The sequence below is a fragment of the Cygnus olor genome, chromosome 1, assembly GCF_009769625.2.
Source record: "Cygnus olor isolate bCygOlo1 chromosome 1, bCygOlo1.pri.v2, whole genome shotgun sequence".
In the NCBI taxonomy this organism is placed as follows: domain Eukaryota; kingdom Metazoa; phylum Chordata; class Aves; order Anseriformes; family Anatidae; genus Cygnus; species Cygnus olor.
Window position 1 is genome coordinate 70,306,988 of NC_049169.1, and position 25,375 is coordinate 70,332,362.

General features: G+C 40.0%; 2 protein-coding genes across 3 annotated transcripts in view; both read right to left on the minus strand.

Moving 5' to 3' along the window:
• Window positions 1-25,375, minus strand: part of CCDC91 (coiled-coil domain containing 91) — a 165,849-nt gene that overhangs the window by 73,494 nt on the left and 66,980 nt on the right. For both annotated transcript variants that reach the window (XM_040545004.1, XM_040545006.1), the window contains exon 9: window positions 16,121-16,198. In XM_040545004.1, the coding sequence (XP_040400938.1) occupies window positions 16,121-16,198 (78 nt within the window). The remainder of the gene's footprint in view (window positions 1-16,120; window positions 16,199-25,375) is intronic.
• Window positions 22,409-24,597, minus strand: LOC121063970. The gene is made up of 2 exons (XM_040545007.1): window positions 23,526-24,597; window positions 22,409-22,420 (listed from the first exon to the last, which is right to left on the minus strand). The coding sequence occupies exon 1, from the start codon at window positions 24,236-24,238 to the stop codon at window positions 23,537-23,539; it is 702 nt and encodes a 233-aa protein (XP_040400941.1). The 5' UTR covers window positions 24,239-24,597; the 3' UTR covers window positions 22,409-22,420; window positions 23,526-23,536.

Here is a 25,375-nt window from a genome sequence, read left to right on the forward strand (position 1 = left end):
ACAGCAGAAACTAGCCTAGGGTATCTGTAGCATAAGGTAAAGGGTAGGATTTCAACATGGATGGTCTTTGTAACTCATTTCTCCTCCTATATATTGTGCAAAGAACTTGACATAGGGTGGAAAGGGTCATTCTGTGCCAACAGCCAGTTTCAGAACTGTAACTGCAGATGGCATCAGACTTGATGTGGATCTATTTCTACATTCTTACCACATTTGTTACCTCAGTCTACACTTTGTACAGTTCTAGAGAAAGTGGTCACTTGAGATTTTCAGAACCCCTTTGCATCTATCAACTAGTCTCTAACTACTTGCTTCCTTTTTTTTTTTTTCCTTCTTCCTCAATACAAAACAATTCAGAAGCCCTAAATACATCTACCTTTAGCCAAAACTGAGGTTGTCGTTTAGGTCTTTAGTATAAACAGTCATCTTTTTGGAGGAGTTAAATGGATCTTCTTTTCCTATTTGGAATTTCCTTGGCTTTCAAAAATCTTCCACCTCCCACCACATAAGATATTTTATCAGCTTAAAGGGATTGTCTTACCTTAGATAAACAACTACTTACAGCAGTTTGCTTAAAATTCAAACAGAAAGTCATGCATTAACTTAAGAATGAACTACATCCACTACAGAAATAGTTGTGATCGTAAGTACATCATCATCATTTAAACTGATGCCTTTCCAGTAATCAAAGGCAGAATTTATAAGTCTTATATAACAAATAATCAACTTATATCTAGCTGTCTTAAAATGTAAAAAGTAGCATCTTTCCTCAGACTTCTGGAAAGAAAAAAAAATGAAAAAGCAACAACAACAACAAAAAACACCACAGCACCAAGTAATCAGGCAAACATACTCTTGGCTTTTAAATATTTTCTTCTTCCCAGTATCATATTACATTTTTTACCATGATTAAACTGGGCAGAAAACATTGACCTAGAAAACCAAGAATTAACATCTACACTGATATTGTTTTAATAGTTTTGGTTCAGCTATATTTCATTTGCAATTTGGCATGAACTTCTAAGCTAGTCAAAGCTACAATTGAATCAAGTTTTCAGTCTCAGACTTCAATCTATAGCTGCTTAGGCTTGTAGATCTGAAAAAGCAAACAATGATTTGATTTGTGGTAAGGGTTTTTGTTTGTTTGTTTGTTTTTTTGTTTGTTTGTTTTTCTCCTTAAAGAGAACTCTGATTAACATTCCAGTTTATTCAATGAAATATAAAATGTATTTGAGTGGGTACTTGTATCCACTATCTCTCCTTGAACTAACTTGTGGGGTAAGAAAAAAAAGAGAGATTTTTATCTACAGCTTGAAAGACAACACAAAGTTATAATTTTAAAATCAATAGAAAGTACACCAGGAATACACAATACAAAAGGGTACATGTTGAATACCAAACCCAGGGTATTATATATGCAAATTTTCAATTCTTGTAATTTTGATGGAAAAATTACTGTCAAAATAGAATTTGCTAAATTTAGAAAAAAAAATGTGACATTTGTTTTGCTTCTCCTCAGTTTTTTGCCTCTAAATTTTACTAATCTTTTTTTTTTTTTTTAATGTAAGAAAAATGGAAAGAGACAGAAAGAACTCACATAAAAAAAAACAAGATCATTTTGTGATTTTTTTGTGATCTTCCTAGTGAAGTTTTAACATTATAAATGACTACTTCTATATTAATCTTACTGCCTTGGCTTTCAAATACTACAGGAAATTTTTTTCTCAACAGGCAATGTCCTCCACAGGTGCTGCTTCTAAAGAGTTTTGCCTTCTTCTCCCTCCCTCTGCCTGTTACCCAACCATTTTAAGGTTTTTGGCCAGTACAGATGATATAAGCTGTTTCAAATATGTGAATTTGGGTATTCTGAACTATTTATATACCAATACTGCACCTGGAGAGAAATTTGAGCAGTAGACCTCAATCCAAGGAATATTTATGCATGGAGAATTGTTACAATATATGATGGTGATTATCTTTGTTAAACTGCAATTTTTCCAGATTTTAATACATTATTTTCCATACTTTTCAAATTCACATTTGCTGTAGTTGATGCAGGGTCTTATCTGATGGCAGTAAGATGATAGTCTGGGAAGGGAGAAAAATTCTCAAGGTTCTTTCATGATGAAAAGGGTTTGAAACTCCTGTGGTAAGTACTAGCATAGCAATTAAACAACACAATCAGGATGAAGACCACCATGCCAAAACAACAAAGAAACAAACCACACCAAAACAAAACAAACAAAACCAAACCAAAATGATCACCCAAACCCAAATATGTCAAAAGGTCCAACAGGAAGAGTAGTCTGTAACCAATACAACATACAACTTTGAGTATGCATGATCTACAGTGACACACTGGAAGGCAATAGAAAGGTTGGTACTTTGCCAAGATGGCTGCTGCCAAATAAGTCACGACTGTTCCAGAGTTTTCAGCTACTGGATATCTGAATCCCTCTGGACTGAAAAAAGTTAATTACTGACAACATGGAGTCCACTGGAGAATGAGACTTAGCCATTTGTCTCCTTCAATTACAGAGGTTTATGTTTTTCACTCTGACTGCCTATGAACTTGGCTCTTATGAGTACCATCACATCCATCCTCATAAATACGCCAAGTTAGACATAACAAGGCCTTTGAGTAAGCCAAATCAAAACATCACATGTAAAAGTCCCTTTTAAGAATAGAACGACATTGAGTGAGCTGAAAATTCCAGTATCTTTACAAATTATGTTAATTGTTTCATGACAGATGAAAAGAGATCACCTCATTGACCAATAAAGGCAAAAACAAACAAAAAACCCTAACACATTCTTTTTCAGAAAATCAACCAGATGTTTTGCATGAGAAAGTCACCAAAAGGTGAGCAACATGTTCATATTTTAAACACTTTCCATGACTGCAAATGTCATCCTTTCAAACTCTCTACAGTACTTCATTAGAAAAACCAGATTATTGCTATTTTTAATATATGCTTCAGTTCATCGTTAGATGCATGATTATGAAAACTAACTGACTGTTGATGCATACATTCCTCTGGATTTAGAGTATACAAGTCCTATGAATTAAAGTTACATGGATGAAAAATATATATAATAAGCTGACAGCACAGCTGTTACAGCATTGCTTATTCTATCCCCCAGCGTATATTCCATCCACAAAGGTTCTAAAAGCAAACCAAACCCTGGAGTAGAAAGTAGCAAACCTTTGAAATAGCAAACCTTTAGGTCTTTTTCCAAAATCTATTGGGTATCAGGTGGATTATAGTCTGACGTTTTATATTCATCCTTCCAGAAACAAATGAAAGAAATCATTATGTGCTCTTTCATATCATCAGGAGTAAACAGTGAATTTCAACCAAAAAAGAAAATTAGGAGTCTGTACTGTGCCTCAGTCCTGATTTTCCTTTCCTGAAGAATAGGGTAGCTGCTCTTGAACCATTACAGATTAAGTCTTTTTTTTTAAGTTCTAAAATTTCAAGAACTTGTTAATGATGGTAGTTCTTATTCTAACACCCATATCTCTGAATTCTTAGCAGTAAAGTATGTGTGAGGGATAAAAAAAAAAAGTCATAGTAGAATGTGCTAGAACATTGGGGATTCTTATTTGCAGAGTGGAGGAGAGGTTCTGGTGTCTGTAAACTATATGGTTTAAGTGTATGATAAGATAGTTTAAATGTTAGCATTCATTATTAATTTCAGACAATTGATATCTTCTACTTGTTGCTTTGACACAGAAATAAATCACATGACTGATGCAGATCATATTCCATCACCAAATTGTTTTATATTTCCCATTCATTTGCTCTGGCCATAAGTACATGAACAACTTTAAGTGTGTTTTTAAACAAAAAAAAATCACATTGTTAATGGACAATGCTCACATAAAACTAACTAGGCACAGTATGGCTGTGTAAGCAACATATGAATATTACAAATAACAAGATTTGTATGATGACAATGACAGCAAAGCAAGTATTCTTCTGAAGCTTAAGCTATCAGAAACTTTCTAAGCCATTCCAACAATCTTGTGTCTTCCCTTCTTTCTTATCACTATCCTAACCCCCAAAAAAGCTACCAGAGAATTGATCTTGCTTTTTCTTCACTAATCAAAAATGTCTGGTGACTTCTGACATAAAAAGAATGAAACCCCTTAAGAACATGTTCTCCAAAGTGTCTTCATATCCATTTTAGCTTTATGTATGACTGGTTATAAACATCACACAAACCATTCTTTTTCCAAAACATCATCAAAACCCTCACACATTTAAATGACAGTACAAAATATTTTTAAATTGGTCTGCCAGAAAGATTAAAAGTTAGTCCATCTTCATTTTATAAACTGGAATTTCATCAAAACAAAATAAAACTTACCTAAGTGAATTAGTCCAAACCCTTGTCTGAGCTTGGATGAAGAGAAAACTTGAATTTTCAGTTTCCTACATTAGGATAATTTTGGAAGACACTAAACTGAAACTACATCCAAACATCATAATAAGAACTTCTTGAGTATCCTCAGGGGAATACACATCTTATTTACTCTACTATATGCTTTAACAATGGTCAGATTTGGTTTGTATAACAAGTTCAGAAAAATTCCCACAATGCTAAAAGTCTTGTTCCTTTGTATAATTAGGTAGTCCTGGAACATAATTAATAACATTCTACATGTACCATGGGAACTCTAGAGAACAGCATCACTGAATACAGACTAGAGACTGAAAAACTGTACTGTTCAACCTGAAAAGTTTAAATATTAGAAAATATAATTGCAATTGGACTAAAGATACAGATGTTCAAAAAATTTATCCTGCGCTTCTGCAAGTTGTTTTAGGTAGACAGTATGGGTTGCTTTCTAAAATTTATCCACAAATTCATCCTCAAATCGAGGCAAAAGTGTGATAATTAGAATTTTGCCAAAAACCAAAGCACATACACTTGGGCCTATTTTTAGTATAAATACCCATTTTTTTTTAAATATATACAATTTTTAATATATATCCATTTACCCAACACCAGTCCATTCTGTTTTAATTCTACTGACAGTAGAAACCACAGCTGCTTGCCTAGACCAGGATTTGTTGTAGGCCAAAAGCTAGAGTTTAGGAGAATCCTTCTTGAAACATATAGCCAAAATATAACTATTGCCTCCAAATAAATTCCAAACAGTAACAAATTGCCAAATCTCTCTCTCACAACCTCTTCTTTTTTATAGGAGTAAAAATTTGTCAGGAAAAAAAAAAAAAAAAGCAAGCAGAAAAACAGAATAGAGTTTATTGTCCTCTTTCATTCCTTTTGAAAAACAGTATAAAAGTCATTATAATACCTGCAGAAAAAATAGGCTTCTCAGGTGTAGCATTATTTGAAAACATTAAACCAATTCAAATGAAACATCAGGATGAAGTGCTCATCATGATGTACAGGCTGCTGCATCATGTTGTATGAGTTAGTTAAAAGTACTCATGAAAACCCTTAGCGAATCCAAATAAATATTCTCTCCAATTTCTTTCTCCTGCTCAAACATCATTCATTTGCTTCCGTAACTAAGTATAAGCCAGTATATCGAATACCTTCTTTAGTTCAAAACTGAAAAGTCCAAATGGCTAAAACAAGCAATTTAAAAATATATAAATAAAGTTACCTAGTTGAAAGTAAAGTTACCATACTACTTCAAACACGAGCTATATTAAATGCTAGTGTTAATTTCAGCAATAGTACATAAGAACTGTTATGCCTCATAGCATTAGAAAATGACCACCTCATTCAGTATCTTTTCTCCACCACTAACCAATTCCTACTAATTTATTTGAGGGAAAAAGTACAATTAACCAATTGCTGAATGATAAAACAGACAGGATGCAATCAAAATTCTTCCGTGATCCTGGGAGATGATACACTAAATAAAATGTAATATTTGATTTTCCATGTTGTAAGCCAGTTCTTATCTAATGCACATACTATATAAACAAAACTCTTTTCCAAAATGTCTTTTTCAACAGAATACAAATTATCCACTTAAGGCATTGCATATTTTATGATCAGGCTATTTTCAGGTGAGCATTCCTTTAAGTTAAATAAAATACGTTCATTTTATGTGCTACAGAATAAAGATATATATATATATATGTTGTACAAATGAATATTAACCAAAATGAAAGCAATTATACTCCTGCTTAGGTCAGAGTCCACTTGGAATTTACAATGAAGTGGGCCCTAATGAGATAAAAGTTGTGATGAATGGGCTGAATTGTTTCTACTCATAGTTGTGTTAGAATGTGTTACTAAAGCTTTAACATTGCTCCTGCTATAAAATTTTACATATCAAGTCAAACAGTATCTCTCATGTAAAATTCTTCTCAGACGTTACACAAAGTCAAGACATTTTGATATGCATCACAGTATGAAAAAGCTTCATGGTTTCACTAACCACTCTCCTGCCTACAGGGTGCACTGGATTTTAGGCTGGTGTTTCAAAGACATAATGTACAAGATATCTGAATCACTTATAAGGACAGGGTAACATGTTTCTGTGAAGTGGTATAATATAACTTCAGTTTCATTTGCAGTTGGTTTTGGTATAGTAATAATGACTAACGACTACAGTTTGAATACTATACTGAGTTTATCTAGGTATTTATCTTTACTGGCATGTGAGTTTAAGGATTTATTTTCCACAAAACACTCTTTTCCTCGGGCTCCTGTTAGAAACAAACTTCAAACTCACTCAATCAAACCTTTGCAGTATTATAATTTCTTAGAATCTTACTCATTGTTCTAGGGTCGCAACTACATGTAACATCATCCTTACTAAAAAAGGAGTGATATTTTGTCATTTTTACAATTACATTTAAAATATTATCATCACTGTGGTATGAGTACTCCTACATTATAAAAATAAGGAATATCTTTTCCTAGCCATCAGTTCGTCATGACACGAAACAGTTCTGTATTATACTGAAGGCCCACTTATGAATTCTTGTGCAACTTACATGGACGAGTATAGACATTGGAAATGAAGCCCTTGTAACAACTCTTAAAATTCTCTTTTCTTTAAGTGTAAGGCCTTTTTTAGTTAGAGGGTAACTGTTAAATTCAGAGGACTATTATCGACACAAAGATTTCTGAAAGACAATCTGAAGTCATCCCCCCATCTCATATTATGAAGTTGGGTCTGTTCGTACATTCTGGAAAGAACTAAAAAAAAATCCAAAACTGAAAACTGATAGACAAAACTCTTACTGTAGGAGGGGATTGAAAGGACTTTCCATCTTAGAGCCATTTCCATAAAAGGAGACCCATATCAGATTCATGCAAGCTGTCTTTCAGGCTAATAACTGTATAAAATAATCCAAGTAAATAAATACTATTAAATAAATACACCTGCCTGTAATGTCACACAAAATCATAGAATCACAGAATTATCTAGGTTGGAAGAGACCTCCAAGATCATCTAGTCCAACCTCTGACCTAACATTAACAAGTCCTCCACTAAAGCATATCACTAAGCTCTAAATCTAACCATCTTTTAAAGACCTCCAGAGATGGTGACTCAACCACTTCCCTGGGCAGCCCATTCCAGTGCCTAACAACCCTTTCAGTAAAGAAGTTCTTCCTAATATCCAACCTAAACCTCCCCTGGTGCAACTTTAGCCCATTCCCCCTCGTCCTGTCACCAGGCACATGGGAGAATACACCAACCCCCACCTCGCTACAGCCTCCTTTAAGGTACCTGTAGAGTGTAATAAGGTCGCCCCTGAGCCTCCTCTTCTCCAGGCTGAACAATCCCAGCTCCCTCAGCTGCTCCTCGTAAGACTTGTTCTCCAGACCCCTCACCAGCTTTGTTGCCCTTCTCTGGACTCGCTCAAGCACCTCCATGTCCTTCTAGTAGCGAGGGACCCAAAACTGAACACAGTACTCGAGGTGCGGCCTCACCAGAGCCGAGTACAAGGGGACAATCACTTCCCTAGACCTGCTGGCCACACTGCTTCTTATGCAAGCCAGGATGCTGTTGGCCTTCTTGGCCACCTGAGCACACTGCTGGATCATATTCAGCCGACTATCAACCAATACTCCCAGGTCATATACTTCAAAGCTTAAACAAAATGATATTTTATATGGTGAGAAGTACAAACAAAAGAGATTAAAAATCTTAATTTGTCTATTTACATAACTATGACAATTTCAGAACAAAAGCTTAATTAAACAAGCAAAGGAAAAATCTTTATTGTTTGTGGTAAATACTTTAATATGTGCCATGATCCCAGAAGCGTCATTTTCAAGATCTACATCTCCTTTTTTTTTTTTTTTTTTTTTTTTACCGTAGTTAATTACTCCGGAATTAAAGGAATTACTACGGAATTACTAAGGTATAAAAGTTTAAAAAATAATGACACGAAAGACAGAAGTTAAACAAAATTAAGTAAATGTGAAAAGGGGAAATTTTGCCTACACAGAACACTAAGTTCATTTTTTGTTTTCCTGTTTTTTAATACAAATTTCATGACTATGCATTATGTTCCTTTTAACAAATAAACCATCTATAAGAATACTAGGTGCCTAACAAAGGCTATGGTTTTTGAGGATACAAGTGTCTAATGGTCTCTGTTAATGGATTTCCCAGAATATTTGGTGAACTAACATTTCAAAGGTAATGGCAGTGATTCTAAGGGCGTTGGTACCTTCAGGGTCTTGGAATTAGATCATCCCGTATTTCCACTTGTGTAAGCTCCATTCTCTACACAGCTGCCATCTTAAAATGGGGAAAGGAATTGAGAGGGTTTGGTCTTAAGCTTGATCGTCATGTCTGCCTAGGGCTAAGATAGCAATGGAAGACCAACATGCTGAAATGGTCCACTCGGACCATTGGTCCAATTGGACCACTCTCATGACTGGAGTGCTGCAATGCCTGGCTATAGGCTCTTCAGAAGGGACAGGCAGCACAGAAGGGGTGGTGGTGTGGCTCTCTATATTAGAGAGTGTTTTGATGTTGTGGAACTTGAGGCTGGGAATGATAAGGTTGAGTCCCCATGGGTTAGGATCAGCGGGAAGGCCAACAAGGCAAGCATCCTGGTGGGGGTCTGTTACAGACCGCCGAACCAGGATGAGGAGACGGATGAGGAGTTCTACAGGCAGCTGGCAGAAGTTGCAAAATCATCAGCGCTTGTTCTCGTGGGGGACTTCAACTTCCCAGACATATCCTGGAAGCACAACGCAGCCCAGAGAAAGCAGTCTAGGAGGTTTCTGGAGAGCGTGGAAGATAGCTTCCTGACGCAGCTGGTTAGAGAGCCTACCAGGGGAGGTGCCCCGCTAGACCTTCCGTTCACAAACAGTGACGGACTGGTGGGAGATGTGGTGGTCGAGAGCTGTCTTGGGCAGAGTGACCACGAAATGGTTCAGTTCTCTATTCTTGGCGAAGTCAGGAAGGGGACCAGTAAAACCGCTGTATTGGACTTCCGGAGGGCTGACTTTGAGCTGTTCAGGACACTGGTTGGCAGAGTCCCTTGGGAGGAGGTTCTGAAGGGCAGAGGAGTCCAGGAAGGCTGGGCACTCTTCAAGAAGGAAATCTTAATGGCTAAGGAGCGGTCTGTCCCCACGTGCCCAAAGATGAGCAGGCGCAGAAGAAGACCGGCCTGGCTGAACAGAGAGTTGTGGCTCGAGCTTAGGAGAAAAAAGAGGGTTTATAATCTTTGGAAAAGAGGGCAGGCCACTCAGGAGGACTATAAGGTTGTTGCAAGGCTGTGCAGGGACAAAATTAGAAAGGCCAAAGCTCATCTGGAGCTCAATCTGGCTACTGCCATTAAAGAGAACAAAAAATATTTTTACAAATACATCAACACAAAAAGGAGGACTAAGGAGAATCTCCGTCCTTTACTGGATGAGGGGGAAACAGTTACAAAAGATGAGGAAAAGGCTGAGGTACTCAATGCCTTCTTTGCCTCAGCCTTTAGCGGCAAGACCAGTTGTTCTCTGGATACCCACTACCCTGAGCTGGTGGAAGGGATGGGGAGCAGGATGTGGCCCTCACTATCCACGAGGAAATGTTTGGCGACCTGCTACAGCACTTAGATGTACGCAAGTCGATGGGGCCGGATGGGATCCACCCGAGGGTACTGAGCGAACTGGCGGAGGAGCTGGCCAAGCCGCTTTCCGTCATTTATCGACAGTCCTGGCTATCACGAGAGGTCCCAGTCGACTGGCGGCTAGCAAATGTGACACCCATCTACAAGAAGGGCCGGAGGGTAGACCCGGGGAACTATAGGCCTGTTAGTTTGACCTCAGTGCCAGGGAAGCTCATGGAGCAGATTATCTTGAATGTCATCACGCGGCACTTGAAGGGCAACCAGGCAATCAGGCCCAGTCAGCATGGGTTTATGAAAGGCAGGTCCTGCTTGACGAACCTGATCTCCTTCTATGACCAAGTGATGCGCTTGGTGGATGAGGGGAAGGCTATGGATGTGGTCTACCTTGACTTCAGTAAGGCTTTTGATACCATTTCCCACAACATTCTCCTCAAGAAACTGGCTGCTTGCGGCTTGGAGTGGCGTACGCTTCGTTGGGTTAAAAACTGGCTGGATAGCTGGGCTCAAAGAGCTGTGGTGAATGGAGTCAAATACAGTTGGAGGCCGGTCACTACTGGAGTCCCCCAGGGCTCAGTACTGGGGCCAGTCCTCTTTAATATCTTTATCGATGATCTGGATGAGGGGATTGAGTGCACCCTCAGTTAGTTTGCAGGTGACACCAAGTTAGGTGCGTGTGTCGATCTGCTCGAGGGTAGGAAGGCTCTGCAGGAGGATCTGGATAGGCTGGACCAATGGGCTGAGGCCAACTGTATGAAGTTCAACAAGGCCAAGTGCCGGGTCCTGCACCTGGGGTGCAACAACCCCAAGCAGAGCTACAGACTAGGAGATGAGTGGTTAGAAAGCTGCCTGGCAGAGAAGGACCTGGGAGTATTGGTTGATAGTCAACTGAATATTATCCAGCAGTGTGCTCAGGTGGCCAAGAAGGCCAACAGCATCCTGGCTTGCATAAGAAGCAGTGTGGCCAGCAGGTCTAGGGAAGTGATTGTCCCCTTGTACTCGGCTCTGGTGAGGCCGCACCTCGAGTACTGTGTTCAGTTTTGGGCCCCTCGCTACAAGAAGGACATGGAGGTGCTTGAGCGAGTCCAGAAAAGGGCAACAAAGCTGGTGAGGGGTCTGGAGAACAAGTCTTACGAGGAGCAGCTGAGGGAGCTGGGATTGTTCAGCCTGGAGAAGAGGAGGCTCAGGGGCGACCTTATTACACTCTACAGGTACCTTAAAGGAGGCTGTAGCGAGGGGGACGAGGGGGAATGGGCTAAAGTTGCGCCAGGGGAGGTTTAGGTTGGATATTAGGAAGAACTTCTTTACTGAAAGGGTTGTTAGGCACTGGAATGGGCTGCCCAGGGAAGTGGTTGAGTCACCATCCCTGGTGGTCTTTAAGAGACGTTTAGATTTAGAGCTTAGTGATGTGGTTTAATGGAGGACTTGTTAATGTTAGGTTAGAGGTTGGACTAGGTGATCTTGGAGGTCTCTTCCAACCTAGACGATTCTGTGACTCTATGATTCTGTGAAATATTGTCTCTTTTAGAAGAAAACATTCCTCAAAATATGGGGCAGTGATCTATCAGAAAATGTAACTCATTTTCACATAATGAAAGATATAACAGAACAAAAAGGCCACCACAATAAATCTGCAAAGAGTAATAATCTGCTCTAAATTTAACAATAATATGACCTTTTGATTACTAATCAAATCAAACCTTGTAGTTAAAAACAAACAAACAAAAACAAAAAAAAAACAACAACAAAAAACAAACAAACAAACAAAACAAATCTTTTGCTTTGTGCACCAAAAGAAAGACACTCTCACATGTTTATCAACAGGAAGACTTTTTTACACCAGGAATACAGAACAAGCAAGTAGTTCACTGTTGTTCTACACAGAGTTTCAACACCTAATTAAGAGGATTCTGGGATTATTTTATAGAGCTAATGATGAATGATTCTGGCATTACATTCACACATACTAGAAGAACTTTGCTTGAGATGGTACTGGAAAGTGATAATTGGCTAGTATCTGAGAGGATGTGTCATAATTCCAATAGTCATGACTTCAACAGAACCTAATTTGGGCCATGAACAAGCATTTTACTGAAATAATCCACATCAGTTTGTTTTATTAAAACCCAAGAAATGCAAAATAGGACTACGGTAATTGTAAGTAAGGTTTTCCTTCCTACACTTTTTAAACAAATCACTAGACAATGTTAGATGACGTTCTACACTCAAGGAAATGGTGGATGAATTAGTTGATATTTTAAAATTACTAAAAATGGAAACCACTTCTTCATACAAATTATTTGTACTAGTGTAGCAGAGTCTTAAGCCCTAAAGAAGACATATTTCAACACTAAATGAAGCATGGCTAATCATAAGTGAAATAAGAAAGTCAGTAACTTCCACAATTTATATTTCACTAAAAGGATTAATCAGATTTATTTTACACTCTTAAACTAAACAAATGCTATATGTAAGGCTCCTCACTCATGAGCATGAGACAGCAGTGTTAAAAATGTTAGTGTCCAAAGGAGAAAAAAAAAAAAAAAAAAAAGAGAAAAAAGGAGTGTCCAAAGGAAACAAATATGGTGAAGGGCCTAGAGGGGAAGACATGTGAGGAGTGGCTGAGGTCCCTTGGTTTGTTCAGCCTAGAGCAGAACAGGCTGAGGGGAGGCCTCATGGCAGCCTGCAGCTGCCTCACGAGGGGAGCGGAGGGGCAGGCACTGAGCTCTGCCATCTGGGGACAGCGACAGGACCTGAGGGAATGGCATGGATCTGGGACAGGGGAGGGTCAGGCTGGGTGTTAGGGAAAGGTTCTGCACCCAGGGGGTCGTCAGGCACTGGGACAGGGCAGTGGTCACAGTACCAAGCCTGCCAGAGTTCAAGAAGCGTTTGGACAACACTGTTAGACATAGAGCCTGTTTTTTTGGGTGGTCCTTTTGGAGACCCAGGAGTTGGACTTGATGATCCTTGTGGGTCCCTTCCAACTCAGATATTCTATGATTCTATGACTCATTCACTTCAGGATAAAAAAAAAAATCTTAACCCTTGTTCCGTATTGAAATATTAACCATGAATGAAGAATTTAAAAGAATCCATGAGATTCTTCTCAAAACCATAGAACAGGTTTGCCTTCACTAAATTCTCTAATGATTCACTTCACTGTAATTCCACGTCTTTTCCCCCACATGGTAAAGGCTTACTAAAAAGGTATTTAAGCTGTAAGAGAAATATATATATTTAAGCTAGCATACTTTTTTGATTTTCCTGCTAACCCATTGCATGTTTGCAGAAAAGGTTGGTAGCAGTATTTTACACAGAGGCTGGCATATCTGATGTTATTTCTCCTCGGAGTACTGTGATCTCATTGACAAAAATATGGCAACTAACCAATGAGGCAACAGGAAGACTTGTATGAAGTATATTCATGCCACGGTTCCCTGGTATTAAAGAATGTCTTTATGTAACTTGAATATAAACAGTCTACGAGAAATAATATGCTAAATATAAATATTTCTTAGAATCACAGTATTCAATTAAAAGCCTAATCTTTTGTACCAAATCATAGAAACTGAAAAATGTAAATCCTCTTTTCCAGATGGTAAATCAGATCTTCAGAGCTGATGTTGACTTGTAAAATATTTTTTAAAAAAACAATATAGCACATAAGTATATCCCTTTACCCAGCTATACATGAAGAGGTTATGCCTTAAAAAGGACAATGTTATCCATGCAAAACTCTCCTTTAGCTCACACAAAGGCATTGAAATGGTGAAGACTATTCATTCACTACTATAGAATTTTTGCATTTCACAATTTGCTTATATTTCAGAAATAAAAAGGAGGAAACATAAAAGCCACAGTTACAAATGGCTCACTGTTTTTTTCAAAATAAGGTCACATGGAAACAGCCAGATATTTTATACCCAGCCAGTATGAAATGGAAGTGAGAAAGGATGATATACACCATGTGTTTGGTGGGCCATCCAAAGTGGACATTCTGAAGGACACACTCATTTCTCTCTCCTATGAGGAAAGGCTGAGAGAGCTGTGACTGTTCAGCCTGGAGAAGAGAAGATTTGGGGGGGGGGGGGGGGGACGGAACTCATCAACAAATACCTGAAGGAAGGGTGCAAACAGAGCGCAGAGCCTAGGCTCTTTTCAGTGGTACCCGGTGACAGGACAAGAGGCAATGGGCACAAACTGGAACACGGGAGGTTACCTCTGAACATCAGGAAGCACTTGTGTTCTGTGCAGTTGACAGAGCACTCGAACAGGTTGCCTAGAGAGGTTGTGAAGTCTCCCTCCTCAGAGATATTCAAAAGTAGTCTGGACATGGTTCTGGGTGACCTGCTCTAGGTGGCCCTGCTTGAGCAGAGGGGCTGTAACAGTTGACCTCCAGAGATCCCTTCCAACCTAAACCATTCTATGATTCTGTCATTTGAGAACTTCCATTGTAAGAATAAATAAATAAATAAATAAAATCCCAAAGGAGTAAGAAGAAGGGAAAAGAAATGCAACAATTCTCCTGAAGCAAAATGAGGAAGGTCTGGAGAAAAGGGACATCACCAATGAACATGCTTAACTTCTCTCAGGAATGAAAACTTTTGAAACTTCTTTCTGAATAGGTTCCCTTTTAATGAAATTAATATAAGTTATATTGATGAAGAAAGACATTTTTCTACAGATAGTCCAATTTCAATATTGACTAGAACACTGCTAACAGTTATTAGCAAAATTATTAAATGGTATTCTTGTTACAAGTTGTTGAAAATCTGTTTCATGTTTTATACTTTTCTGAAGCCTGCTACAGACTGTCTTCAAGTCGGTGGTCCACAAAGCATCAGCAGGTCCTCTACATAGTATAACTTTCTGAGATTTGAAACTTGGTAGGCCTACCTTACACATAAGGAGCAGAGGCCAAACAAAACAAACAAACAGAAAAACAAACCACCTTTTTGAATAGCATTTAGATTTCAAATTTTGTGGCCGACTTGCAATCTGGCACAGATGGCTCTCCTGGAGCTGCAGATCCTGACAACTCCGGAAAGAAAAATACATTGTGAGTAAGTTTTGGATATTTCCTGAAAATAAAGAAGCCTACCCTCCCCAGCAAAGTATTGCAGGCTTCTTGATCAGCTTCTAGACTCAAGCTTTCAGTTTATTGCTTGAATCAGATGACACAGCCTCAATCCAATCCTTTTTAGTTTGCCAGTTCCATTCCAAACCTGACTAACAACTTTGTCAGTTTAGTGTTCCCAGCTTCCAATTGCATACCAGGTTTCATGTCTCCCTTAACATTCTCAGCAAGAGCTTTATCTTCCATTTCCTATTATCAGTTTCTTTGTCTAGTCGGATCTTCTTTACCTCTATTAAGTCTAATTAGAATCCTTTGCCATTCCTACACCTGATGATTCACCTAAGATGATTCAGTTTTTATCTGAAATAATAATAATCTCTGTTTTTGAATCAGTTTTCTGCATTTCTTATTAGCAAGTTTTAGTAACAGTACAAAAGACACATTTATCCTCCACAATAACGTCCAGTTCTTGTATCTTACTGGCTCAGCACAAATAGGAACAGCATGAGAGGTTTACAGATTCTGCCTTAATTTATACTGATCTTCTTATCTTAGTGCTGTATCAATAAAACAAAACAAACAAACAAAACTGCTCAATTGCTCTGTAAGGCTGCTTTCCTTCAAGTACAGGTTGTTGAGACTGGAGAGGTCCAAAATGTAACTAATGTGATAAACAATCAAAACTGAAGTTTACCACAACTGACTGAGAATTTTTGTTTTGTTCCAGTTTTAAGTTTCATCACTTGGCTAACATGCTTTATCTGAAGTTTCCCAACGTGCAGAGTGAAAAAACATGTCATGTAAAATTTCAGGTCAAACAGAATAAATTGTAAACAACTGAAAATACAGTTTTATAATGAAAGAGGCCGAGCAACCAAACTAGCTAATACTAAAGAAGACTGCCGGTAGTGCATACTTATTATATGATGTTACACTGGAAATTGTGCTAACTTGACAACTTGTTTACCTTGAATTCTTCAACAATAATACTCAAAGCTTCATGTCCAGCTTGTCTCATATCTTCTAACTCCTGCTTATGCTTTTCCTGTACAAAAATATGAAAAGATTATATACAACATATACACATGACATAATATTAAGAAAGTAAAGACCAAGTATTTTCCTCATTTTTGCTATCTTTCATGAAGAAATGTACACCTCTAGAATTTTTGGATATTGTATATATGCTCAATTCAACTTGTTCTGAATATTAAACTTTTTTATTTCTTAATTTTACTTTAGTACTTCCCAGATCATTCTAAATGGTTCTGTTTTCTTTTCTTTTTTTTTTTTTTTTTTTTCCATTTTGTTTCTGTGATTTCTCTGTGGTTTTTTGTTTGTTTTTTTTGTGTGTGTTTTTTTTTTTTGGTACATCTGTGAACAGTAGGACTTCTGAAGCACTCTCTTAGTAAAGATAAAAACAAGATTGTAACTTTAAAATGTTGCTGTAATGTTACCTACTGACTAGGTTACTAATACATTTCAAAGTTTTGATTATAAGATTCAGCTTTCTCAGAATATCAAACCCTTATCCTGCTCAGCACATCTTTTTCTATCTTTTCATCTTTTTTAATTCTTAAGGTTCTCAGGAAGTCTTCTTGCATAAGGCATTCTGAATATGTTTTTCAAATAAAACTATTTTAGCCACAGTGGTATGTAATAATATCTGTAGACAGAAACATTCTATTTTTTTTTGCCTTTATATAAAAATGCTTCTCCTATGGTTTACAATGTCTGCAATATGAACACTTCATTAAATTCTCAGCATTTAACTCCTATCAACAAGCAGCACTGCTTTTTCAAATCATCAATGAGTAAAACTATGAAAAACTTTCCCTCCTCCCTCATTCTTCACCTGAATGATCTTAAATCAGACTGTACTGTAGATGATGTGTTTTCTGCACCAGTTTTCCAATGTGATTTAAAACAAAGACATCATGAACCTTATCTTGCAGATATTACAGAGCAACACCATACAGAACCTGCACCACAGATCTATTGTTTTTGAATGGAATTCAAGTTGAAATGAATAAAATTATTTGTTTTCTAAGAGTTCCATGTTCAAAGTAAAACAAAAAACAATGAGTATCAAACAAAACCTGTTCACTTTCATTATGAAAGGCCATGTAACACCATTAAGAACAAATTCATAGTCTGTAACTCCACTAAATTTGATTAGAAACTTCTGCTCAGTTATTCAGTTCCTTTCTACTGAAAGGGCCATCTTTGCAAAAAGTCTGAAATTATTATATGAAATTATATATACTTATTATTGGTCCAATAAAATGAAACATTCAGATTTTCTTGAATAAAACTGTTTTGTTTGTTTGTGAAGCCCTGCAAGAGCAACTGAAATGAAGCAGAAAAACAAAAGATGGAAATATTTTAAAGAGTAAATAAACAAAGTATTACTTTGAATAACAATACACAACATCTGTGTACATCAGTTTAATTGCGTTGAGATACATAGATATCACTGACACCATAAGTAAGTAAACTCAGATGTTTTGCATTAAAAAATGCTGAGATGGTCATATTTTTTACAGAATAATTCTACAGAATTGGTTGAAGAGAAAAATATGATCTAGTGTTTAACTCCAAAGCTCCACGTCACAGTGAAATAAGCTCACTGTGAAAAGTGAACAGAAAAACAAACAAACAAACAAAAAACAGAAAAAGAAAAGAGAGAGAGAAAGCAGTAAGTACTAAAAAAGCATAACAAGGATTCAAAAATATGATAGAAGGAATTCTATAGAATGAGGATATTCATTTTCACTATGTATTCTAACAGAAAAAATACTGAAGAGAAAGCATCCCATGCTGAGAAAAGCCTTTAAATGAGAAAAGATATAACAATAAGATTTCCGTTAAAGATCCGTCAGAACTACTTTAAATGCAACAACAGTGTGTGGTGGTTTTACTCGGGTGGGCGGCCGAGCTCCACCACAACCACTCTCTCACTCCCCCTCCTCAAAGAGGAACGGGGAGAAAATATGATGAAAAGGGCTCAAGGGTTGAGATAAGGACGGGGAGATCACTCAACAATTATCATGACATGCAAAACAGACTCAGCATAGGGAGACAGTAAGATTTATTGCTTATTAATAACAAGCTAGAGAAACGAGAAACAAAGGAAAGAAACCAAAAGCACCTGCCCCCCACCCGCCCTCTTCCACCTCCTCCCCCAGGCGGTGTGGGGGAACGGGGGCTATGGTCAGTCTATAGCGCTTCTACGCCACTCCTTCTCGGTCACTCTTGTCCCCTGTGCTGTGGGGTCCCTCCCACGGGATGCAGTCCTTGCCAAACTGATCCAGTGTGGGCTTCCCACAGGCAGCAGCTCTTCAAGAACTGCTCCAGATATGGGTCCGTACCATGGGGTCCATCCCTCAGGAGCAAACTGCTCCAACCTGGGTCCCCCACGGGCAGCAGCTCCTGCCAGGTCACCTGCTCCTGCGTGGTCTCCTCTCCATGGGCTACATGTTCACAGCTACATTACCACAAATTACCACTAGCAAATACACTATGATTAAAAAGGCAAGCATTGTATATAGATAAAAAGCTATTACAATATTACCAGAAAACAAATGTTTATATGTAGTAGATATCTGGGGAATAGTACAGATTAATAGTAGCAGCAATTAGAGGTATGAAGGCAATTAGACGCAGTAAAAAATAGTAATATAGTAGCAAATACAGATTAGCATAGGTTCAACAAGTTATCAACACTATTGTACTGAATATACTTATGGATTGTGAAGTTATCAATATTATAACAACTACACATGACGGGTTATAAATATTGACTACTTATGGCAGATTATGTACATAAATACAACTTTAATAAAACTACTGATATCGCATCAAACCGATCTCAGAAGTGGAGGTGGGAGGGAAGGGCAATGCCAAATCAACCTCAGAGGGATCTAATTACAAAATACTGACCTCAAAATGGTCTAATTACAAACAAACAAACAAACAAACCAAAAAACTCAGGAGAGACAGATAATCAGAAATAGGCTCAGGAGCAGGACCAAACAAATAACAAAGTTTTGCTTCAAATATAATCTGCATTACAGAGTTTGGAGACAAACAGGCCTCCACAGCAAAGGCAAAATTTGTTCAGGATGTCCTATAGGAAAGGAAAGTTTGTACAGCACAGGGCATTTTTCAGAGAGAAAGGTTCCATTCTGGACAGAAAAACAGCAATTTTTATATCTCTGAGACATAAGAGGGCATAGGATACCACCTCTTAGAGCAGCCAACAGATGCTGCTAATTTGTTTCACCTGAAAGAACCAATAGATGAGATTTCCTATTCTCTCATACAAAACGTTTTTACTTTTCCCAGACTATTTTCTGCTTTTCAGATGGTAAGTTGCTGCTCCAGTTCCTTATTTTTACCTTTGTGGATGGTATCCTCAGGATGTCCCCATTTCTTAGGTACTCAGCTGCACCTCAGGAGGCCAGTGGTACCTTCCAAATATACTCCTGGTTCATGGGTCAAGCAATTTTCAGGCTGGAAGGCATTTTCTTCTGTGAGTGTTTTAGCAGACATTTTCTGTCAGTATTGTTCCCATTAGGGCCAGGTCATATTTATGGCTGCTCCTGTCAGTACAGTACCCCTCACTGGCATTGTTGGGCAAATCAAGGTGCAAAGCAAAAAATTTAGTCTGTCTTCTTACAATAAATTTCTCAAGTTTTTCAGAATTAGTAATTTGTCCAAAGTCACAAGCCAAATGGGTACAACTACGAACACAGAGGTATAACCATGAACATGAAGATCCCATCCAACACTAGAGTATCTACTTTAAATATTCCCTAAAGTAAAGGAAATGAATCATTAGTAAAGAACTAATAGTAAGGAATCAGAGTGCTAGAACTGACACAAACAAAACTATGCCTGTGAAAGAGTTAGAAGAGAGAATGAAAGTGCATTATCGTGAGTACCTATACAAAAGTTTAAGTTCCTACGGCCACATTCCTTCCAGGTAAGGGCTTCATCCAATCTGATGAAGTTTGATGTAAATGCTATGCAACAGTGCCTGCTTTACGTGCCCATTTGCAATAGTGACTTTCAATTCTTTCTAAGGATCTCTGGCATTTTCTTCTGCAAGTCTGTAAAATACCATTTCAAAATCTTTTTGATGTATCAGTCAATGGGATGTGCACTTGTTCCTTGTACTATCAAATAAGGCCACAAAAGATCACTTTAAAAAATTCATTCTGGAAGTATATTAATTGATTTACCATCTAACAATGGAGATGCACCAAAGTTCCTGAGTTTCAAGCTTTGGCTCTGAACACCAGAGAAACATTCAAAGAAGAACAGCATATTCATTTGACAAGCAACGATAATGTCAATTCTTTACAAATCCTCTGTATAAATACTTATTTTCCACAGGAACACGAGTTTAATGAGTGTATGTAACTACTCTTAAAATTCATAGAATCACAGAATATCCCAAGTTGGAAGGGACACATAAGGATCATCAAGTCCAACTCCTGGCTCCACACAGGTCCACCCAGAAACTCAGACCATATGACTAAGTGCACAGTCCAAACACTTCTTAAACTCTGACAAGCTTGGTGCTGTGCCTATGTCCTTGGGGAGCCTGTTCCAGTGCACGACAACCCTCTTGGTGAAAAACCTCTTCCTGATATCCAGCCTGAACATCCCCTGTTGCAGCTTGACCCCATTCCCACAGGTCTTATCGCTTGCTACTAAAGAGAAAAGATCGGTGACTGCCTCTCCACTCCCCCTCGTGAGGAAGCTGTAGACTGCGATGAGGTCTCCCCTCAGCTTCCTCTTTTCCAGGCAGAACAGGCCAAGTGACCTCAGCCGCTCCTCGTACGTCTTCCCCTCTAGGCCTTTCACCATCTTTGTAGCCCATCTCTGGACACGCTCCAATAGTTTCACGTCCTTTTTGTACTGTGGTGCCCAGAACTGCACACAGTACTCGAGGTGAGGCCGAGTTAAAAAATTAATGCTCTAGACGTAAGAAAGAAAAAGGAAGCTCTGAAAATTCTAAATAGTGTAGATCTGAAATTAAGATGTAATATTCAGATTTCATATTGGACAGAATTTTCACAGAATGGCCGAAGTTAGAAGGGACCTCTGAAGATCACCCAGTCCAATCCCCCCTGCCGAACAGGATCACCTAGAAAACACTGTGCAGGATGGCATCCAGGCAGGCTTTGAATATCTCCAGAGAAGGAGACTCCACAACCTCTCTGGGCAACCTGTCCCAGTGCTCTGCCACCCTCACAGTAAAGAAGTGCCCCTCATATTCAGGTGGAACTTCCTGTGCTTCAGTTTGTGCCTTCTGCCTCTTGTCCTGTTGCTGGGCACCACTGAAAAGAGCCTGGTTCCATCCTCTTGACACCTTCCCTTTAGATATCTAAATTTAGATATGAGGTCTCCCTTCAGTCTTCTCTTTTCCAGGCTGAACAGGCTCAGTTCTCTCAGCCTGTCCTCGTGTGACAGATGCTCCAGTCCTCTAATCATCTTAGAACTCCTCTGAACTCACTCCAGTAGCTCCATGTCCCTCTTGTACCGGGGAGCCCAGAGCGGGACACAATACTCCAGGTGAGGCCTCACCAGGGCTGAGCAGAGGGGGAGGATCACCTCCCTTGACCTGCTGGCAACACTCTTCTGAATGCGCCCCAGGATACCGTTGGCCTTCTTGACCACAAGGGCACATTGCTGGCCCATGGTCAGCTTGCTGTCCACCAGGACTCCCAGGCCCCTCTCTGCAGAGCTGCTCTCCAGCAGGTCAGCCCCAAGCCTGCACTGGTGCTTGGGGTTATTCCTCTCTAGGTGCATGACCCTGCACTTACCCTTGTTGAACTTCATGAGGTTCCTCTCAGCCCATCCCACCAGCCTGGTGAGGTATCTCTGAATGGCAGCACAGCCCTCTGGGGTATCAGTCACTCCTCCCAGCTTTGTGTCCTCAGTAAACTTGCTGAGGGTGCACTCTGTTCCAGGTCCTTGATGAATAAGTTGAACAAGACTGGACCCAGTACTGACCCCTGGGGGACACCGCTAGCTACATGCCCCCAACTAGACTCTGTACCACCAAGCTCAACACTCTGAGCTCTGCCATCCAGCCAGTTCTCAATCCACCTCACCATCCACTCATCTAGGCCACACTTCCTGAGCTTGTCTATGAGGATGTTATGGGAGACAGTGTCAAAAGCCTTGCTGAAGTCAAGGTAGACCTCTGGTGGTTTTACTCGTGTGGACGGCCGAGCTCCACCACGACCGCTCTCTCACTCCCCCCCTCCTCAAAGAGGAATGGGGAGAAAATATGATGAAAAGGGCTCAAGGGTTGAGATAAGGACGGGGAGATCACTCAACAATTATCATGACAGGCAAAACAGACTCAGCATAGGGAGACAGTAAGATTTATTGCTTATTAATAACAAGCTAGAGAAATGAGAAACAAAGGAAAGAAACCAAAAGCACCTGCCCCCCCCATCCACCCTCTTCCACCTCCTCCCCCCGAGCGGCACAGTGGAACAGGGGAATGGGGGTTATGGTCAGTCTATAGCGCTTCTTCGCTGCCGCTCCTTCTCGGTCACTCTCGTCCCGTGTGCTGTGGGGTCCCTCCCACGGGATGCAGTCCTTGCCAAACTGATCCAGTGTGGGCTTCCCACAGGCAGCAGCTCTTCAAGAACTGCTCCAGATATGGGTCCGTACCATGGGGTCCATCCCTCAGGAGCAAACTGCTCCAACCTGGGTCCCCTACGGGCAGCAGCTCCTGCCAGATCACCTGCTCCTGCGTGGTCTCCTCTCCACGGGCTACAGCTCTGGCCCGGAATCTGCTCCGGCAGGGGTCTTCCACAGGCCGCAGTCTCTGTCAGTGCAGGTCCACCTGCTCCACCGTGGTCTCCTCCACGGGCTGTAGCATGGAACCCTGCTCCACCGTGGTACTCCATGGGCTGCAGGGGGACAACCAGCTCCACCATGGTCCTCACCAGAGGCTGCAGGGGACTTCTGCTCTGGTGCCTGGAGCACCTCTCCCCCTCCTTCTTCACTGACCTTGGCGCCTGCGCCTCTCACTCTCCCAGCTGCTGTGTGTCACAGCGGTTTTTTTCCCCTGTCTTAAATATGCTCTCACAGAAGTGCAAACAACATCACTTATTGGCTCGTCTCTGGTCAACAGTGGGGCCCTTACCTAACATGGGGCAGCTTCTAGATTCTTCTAACAGAAGCCACTCCTATGGCCCCCTGCTACCAAAACCTTCCCACATAAACCCACTACAATACCACAGACACCACTCTCCCCTCATCTATCCAGCTAGTCATCTTATCATTGAAGGCCATCAGATTGGTTAAGCATGATTTCCCCTTGGTGAATCCATGCTGACTACTCCTGATCACCTTATCCTCCACATGCTTGGAAATGGCCTCCAGGAAAAGCTGTTCCATCACCTTTCCAGGGATGGAGGTGAGGCTGACTGGCCCGTAGTTGTCCGTGTCTTCCTTCTTGCCCCTTTTTGAAGACTAGCATGACACTGGCTGTCTTCCATTCCTCAGGCACCTCTCCTGTTCTCCACGACCTTTCAAAGATGACAGAGAGTGGCCTAGCAATAACACTGGCCAGCTCCCTCAGCACCTGTGGGTGCATTCCATCAGGACCCATGGATTTGTGGATATCAAGCTTGCTTAAATGATCTCTGACCCGATCCTCTTCGACCAAGGCCATGTCCTCCTTCCTCCATACTTTGTCTTTTGTCTCCAGGGTCTGAGATTCCTGAGGGCTGATCTTAGCGGTAAAGACTGAAGCAAAAAAGGCATTCAGCAACTCTGCATTCTCTGTAACCTTTGTCACCAGGGCACCTGCCTCCTTCAGCAGTGGGCCTACATTTCCTCTGGTCTTCCTTTTTCTACTGATGTATTTGAAGAAGCCCTTCTTATTGTCTTTGAAATCCCTTGCCAGACTTAATTCCAAATGGGCCTTGGCCTTCCTCGTTGCATCCCTGCATACTCTAACAGTGTCCCTATATTCCTCCCAAGTGGTCTGTCCCTTTTTCCACATGCCTTCTTCTATCTGAGCATTGCCAGGAGCTCCCTTCCCATCCATGCAGGTCTCCTGCCCCCTTTGCTTGCCTTCTTACTCATAGGGATGCACTGGATCTTGAGCTTGGAGGAAGTGATGCTTGAATATTGACCAGCTGTCTTCAACCCCCGTTTCTTCTAGGGCCCTAACCAAGTAGATTCTTCCAAGTAGATCCCTGAAGTGGCCAAAGTTTGTTCTCCTGAAGTCCAGGGTTGCAATCCTACTTCTTTCCCTGCTTCCTCCTCGCAAGATCCTGAACTCCAGCATATTATGGTCACTGCAGCCGAATTGTGTAGAATTCTTGTGTATGGCATGCACGATTTCAGAGTTTTTTGGTTGTTTTATTTTTGTTCTTCCTTTTTTTTTTTTAATATATATATCTGTACACATATATATAGACAGGAATCAAATTAATTTAGAAGTTTGAAATTTCAGTAAAGTGACCTTCAGAGGACTTTCACCTCCTTGCCCTGTGATGGAACAAATCTCACATCAGAATGCTGACACAACCAGACACTTGGCACATTTTTACTTTATTTCGTGATCAAAGCCTTGATGATCTTTCCAGATAATACTGATAAGGAGGCACGCATTGTGGACACAATACAAACGTAACAGGCAATTTATTATTCAGCAGTGTTTCAGTCTTTTCAGTTTTGTCATTATTACATGATGAAACATCACTATAAAGAATTTATGCATAAGACAACACATGCTTTAGTGTTAAAAATGCACATGCCTTCAGGAATAGACCAAATAAAGCTTTAATGATGACAATAAGAAAATGGGATTGAACTTGGGATGTTTTCTTACAATCTAAAACCAAGTGACTCCAGGCTCATTTTCTTTCACTAGGCCCCTGTGAATCAAATCACTGTAGATCAGACTGATCAGAATGCCTAGTGAGCTTCTGAGAGGTGTGGTCCCCAGAAATGTTAAAGGGCAGAGAGACATCCTGAAATTACTGTGACAGCAAGGATGGTTTTTGGCCACCCAACTTCCAGCTGCTTGTTGCTGACTGACAATTGCATTAGCACTTCTTTTAGATCTTTTTAGCTGAATTATTTCCTAAGTCATTTCCATGTAATTGAATCATTGTTGGCATAAATAAAGAGTGTTCTTAACATACCCTGCTTTTCTGTCAAAATGTTGGACATGTTT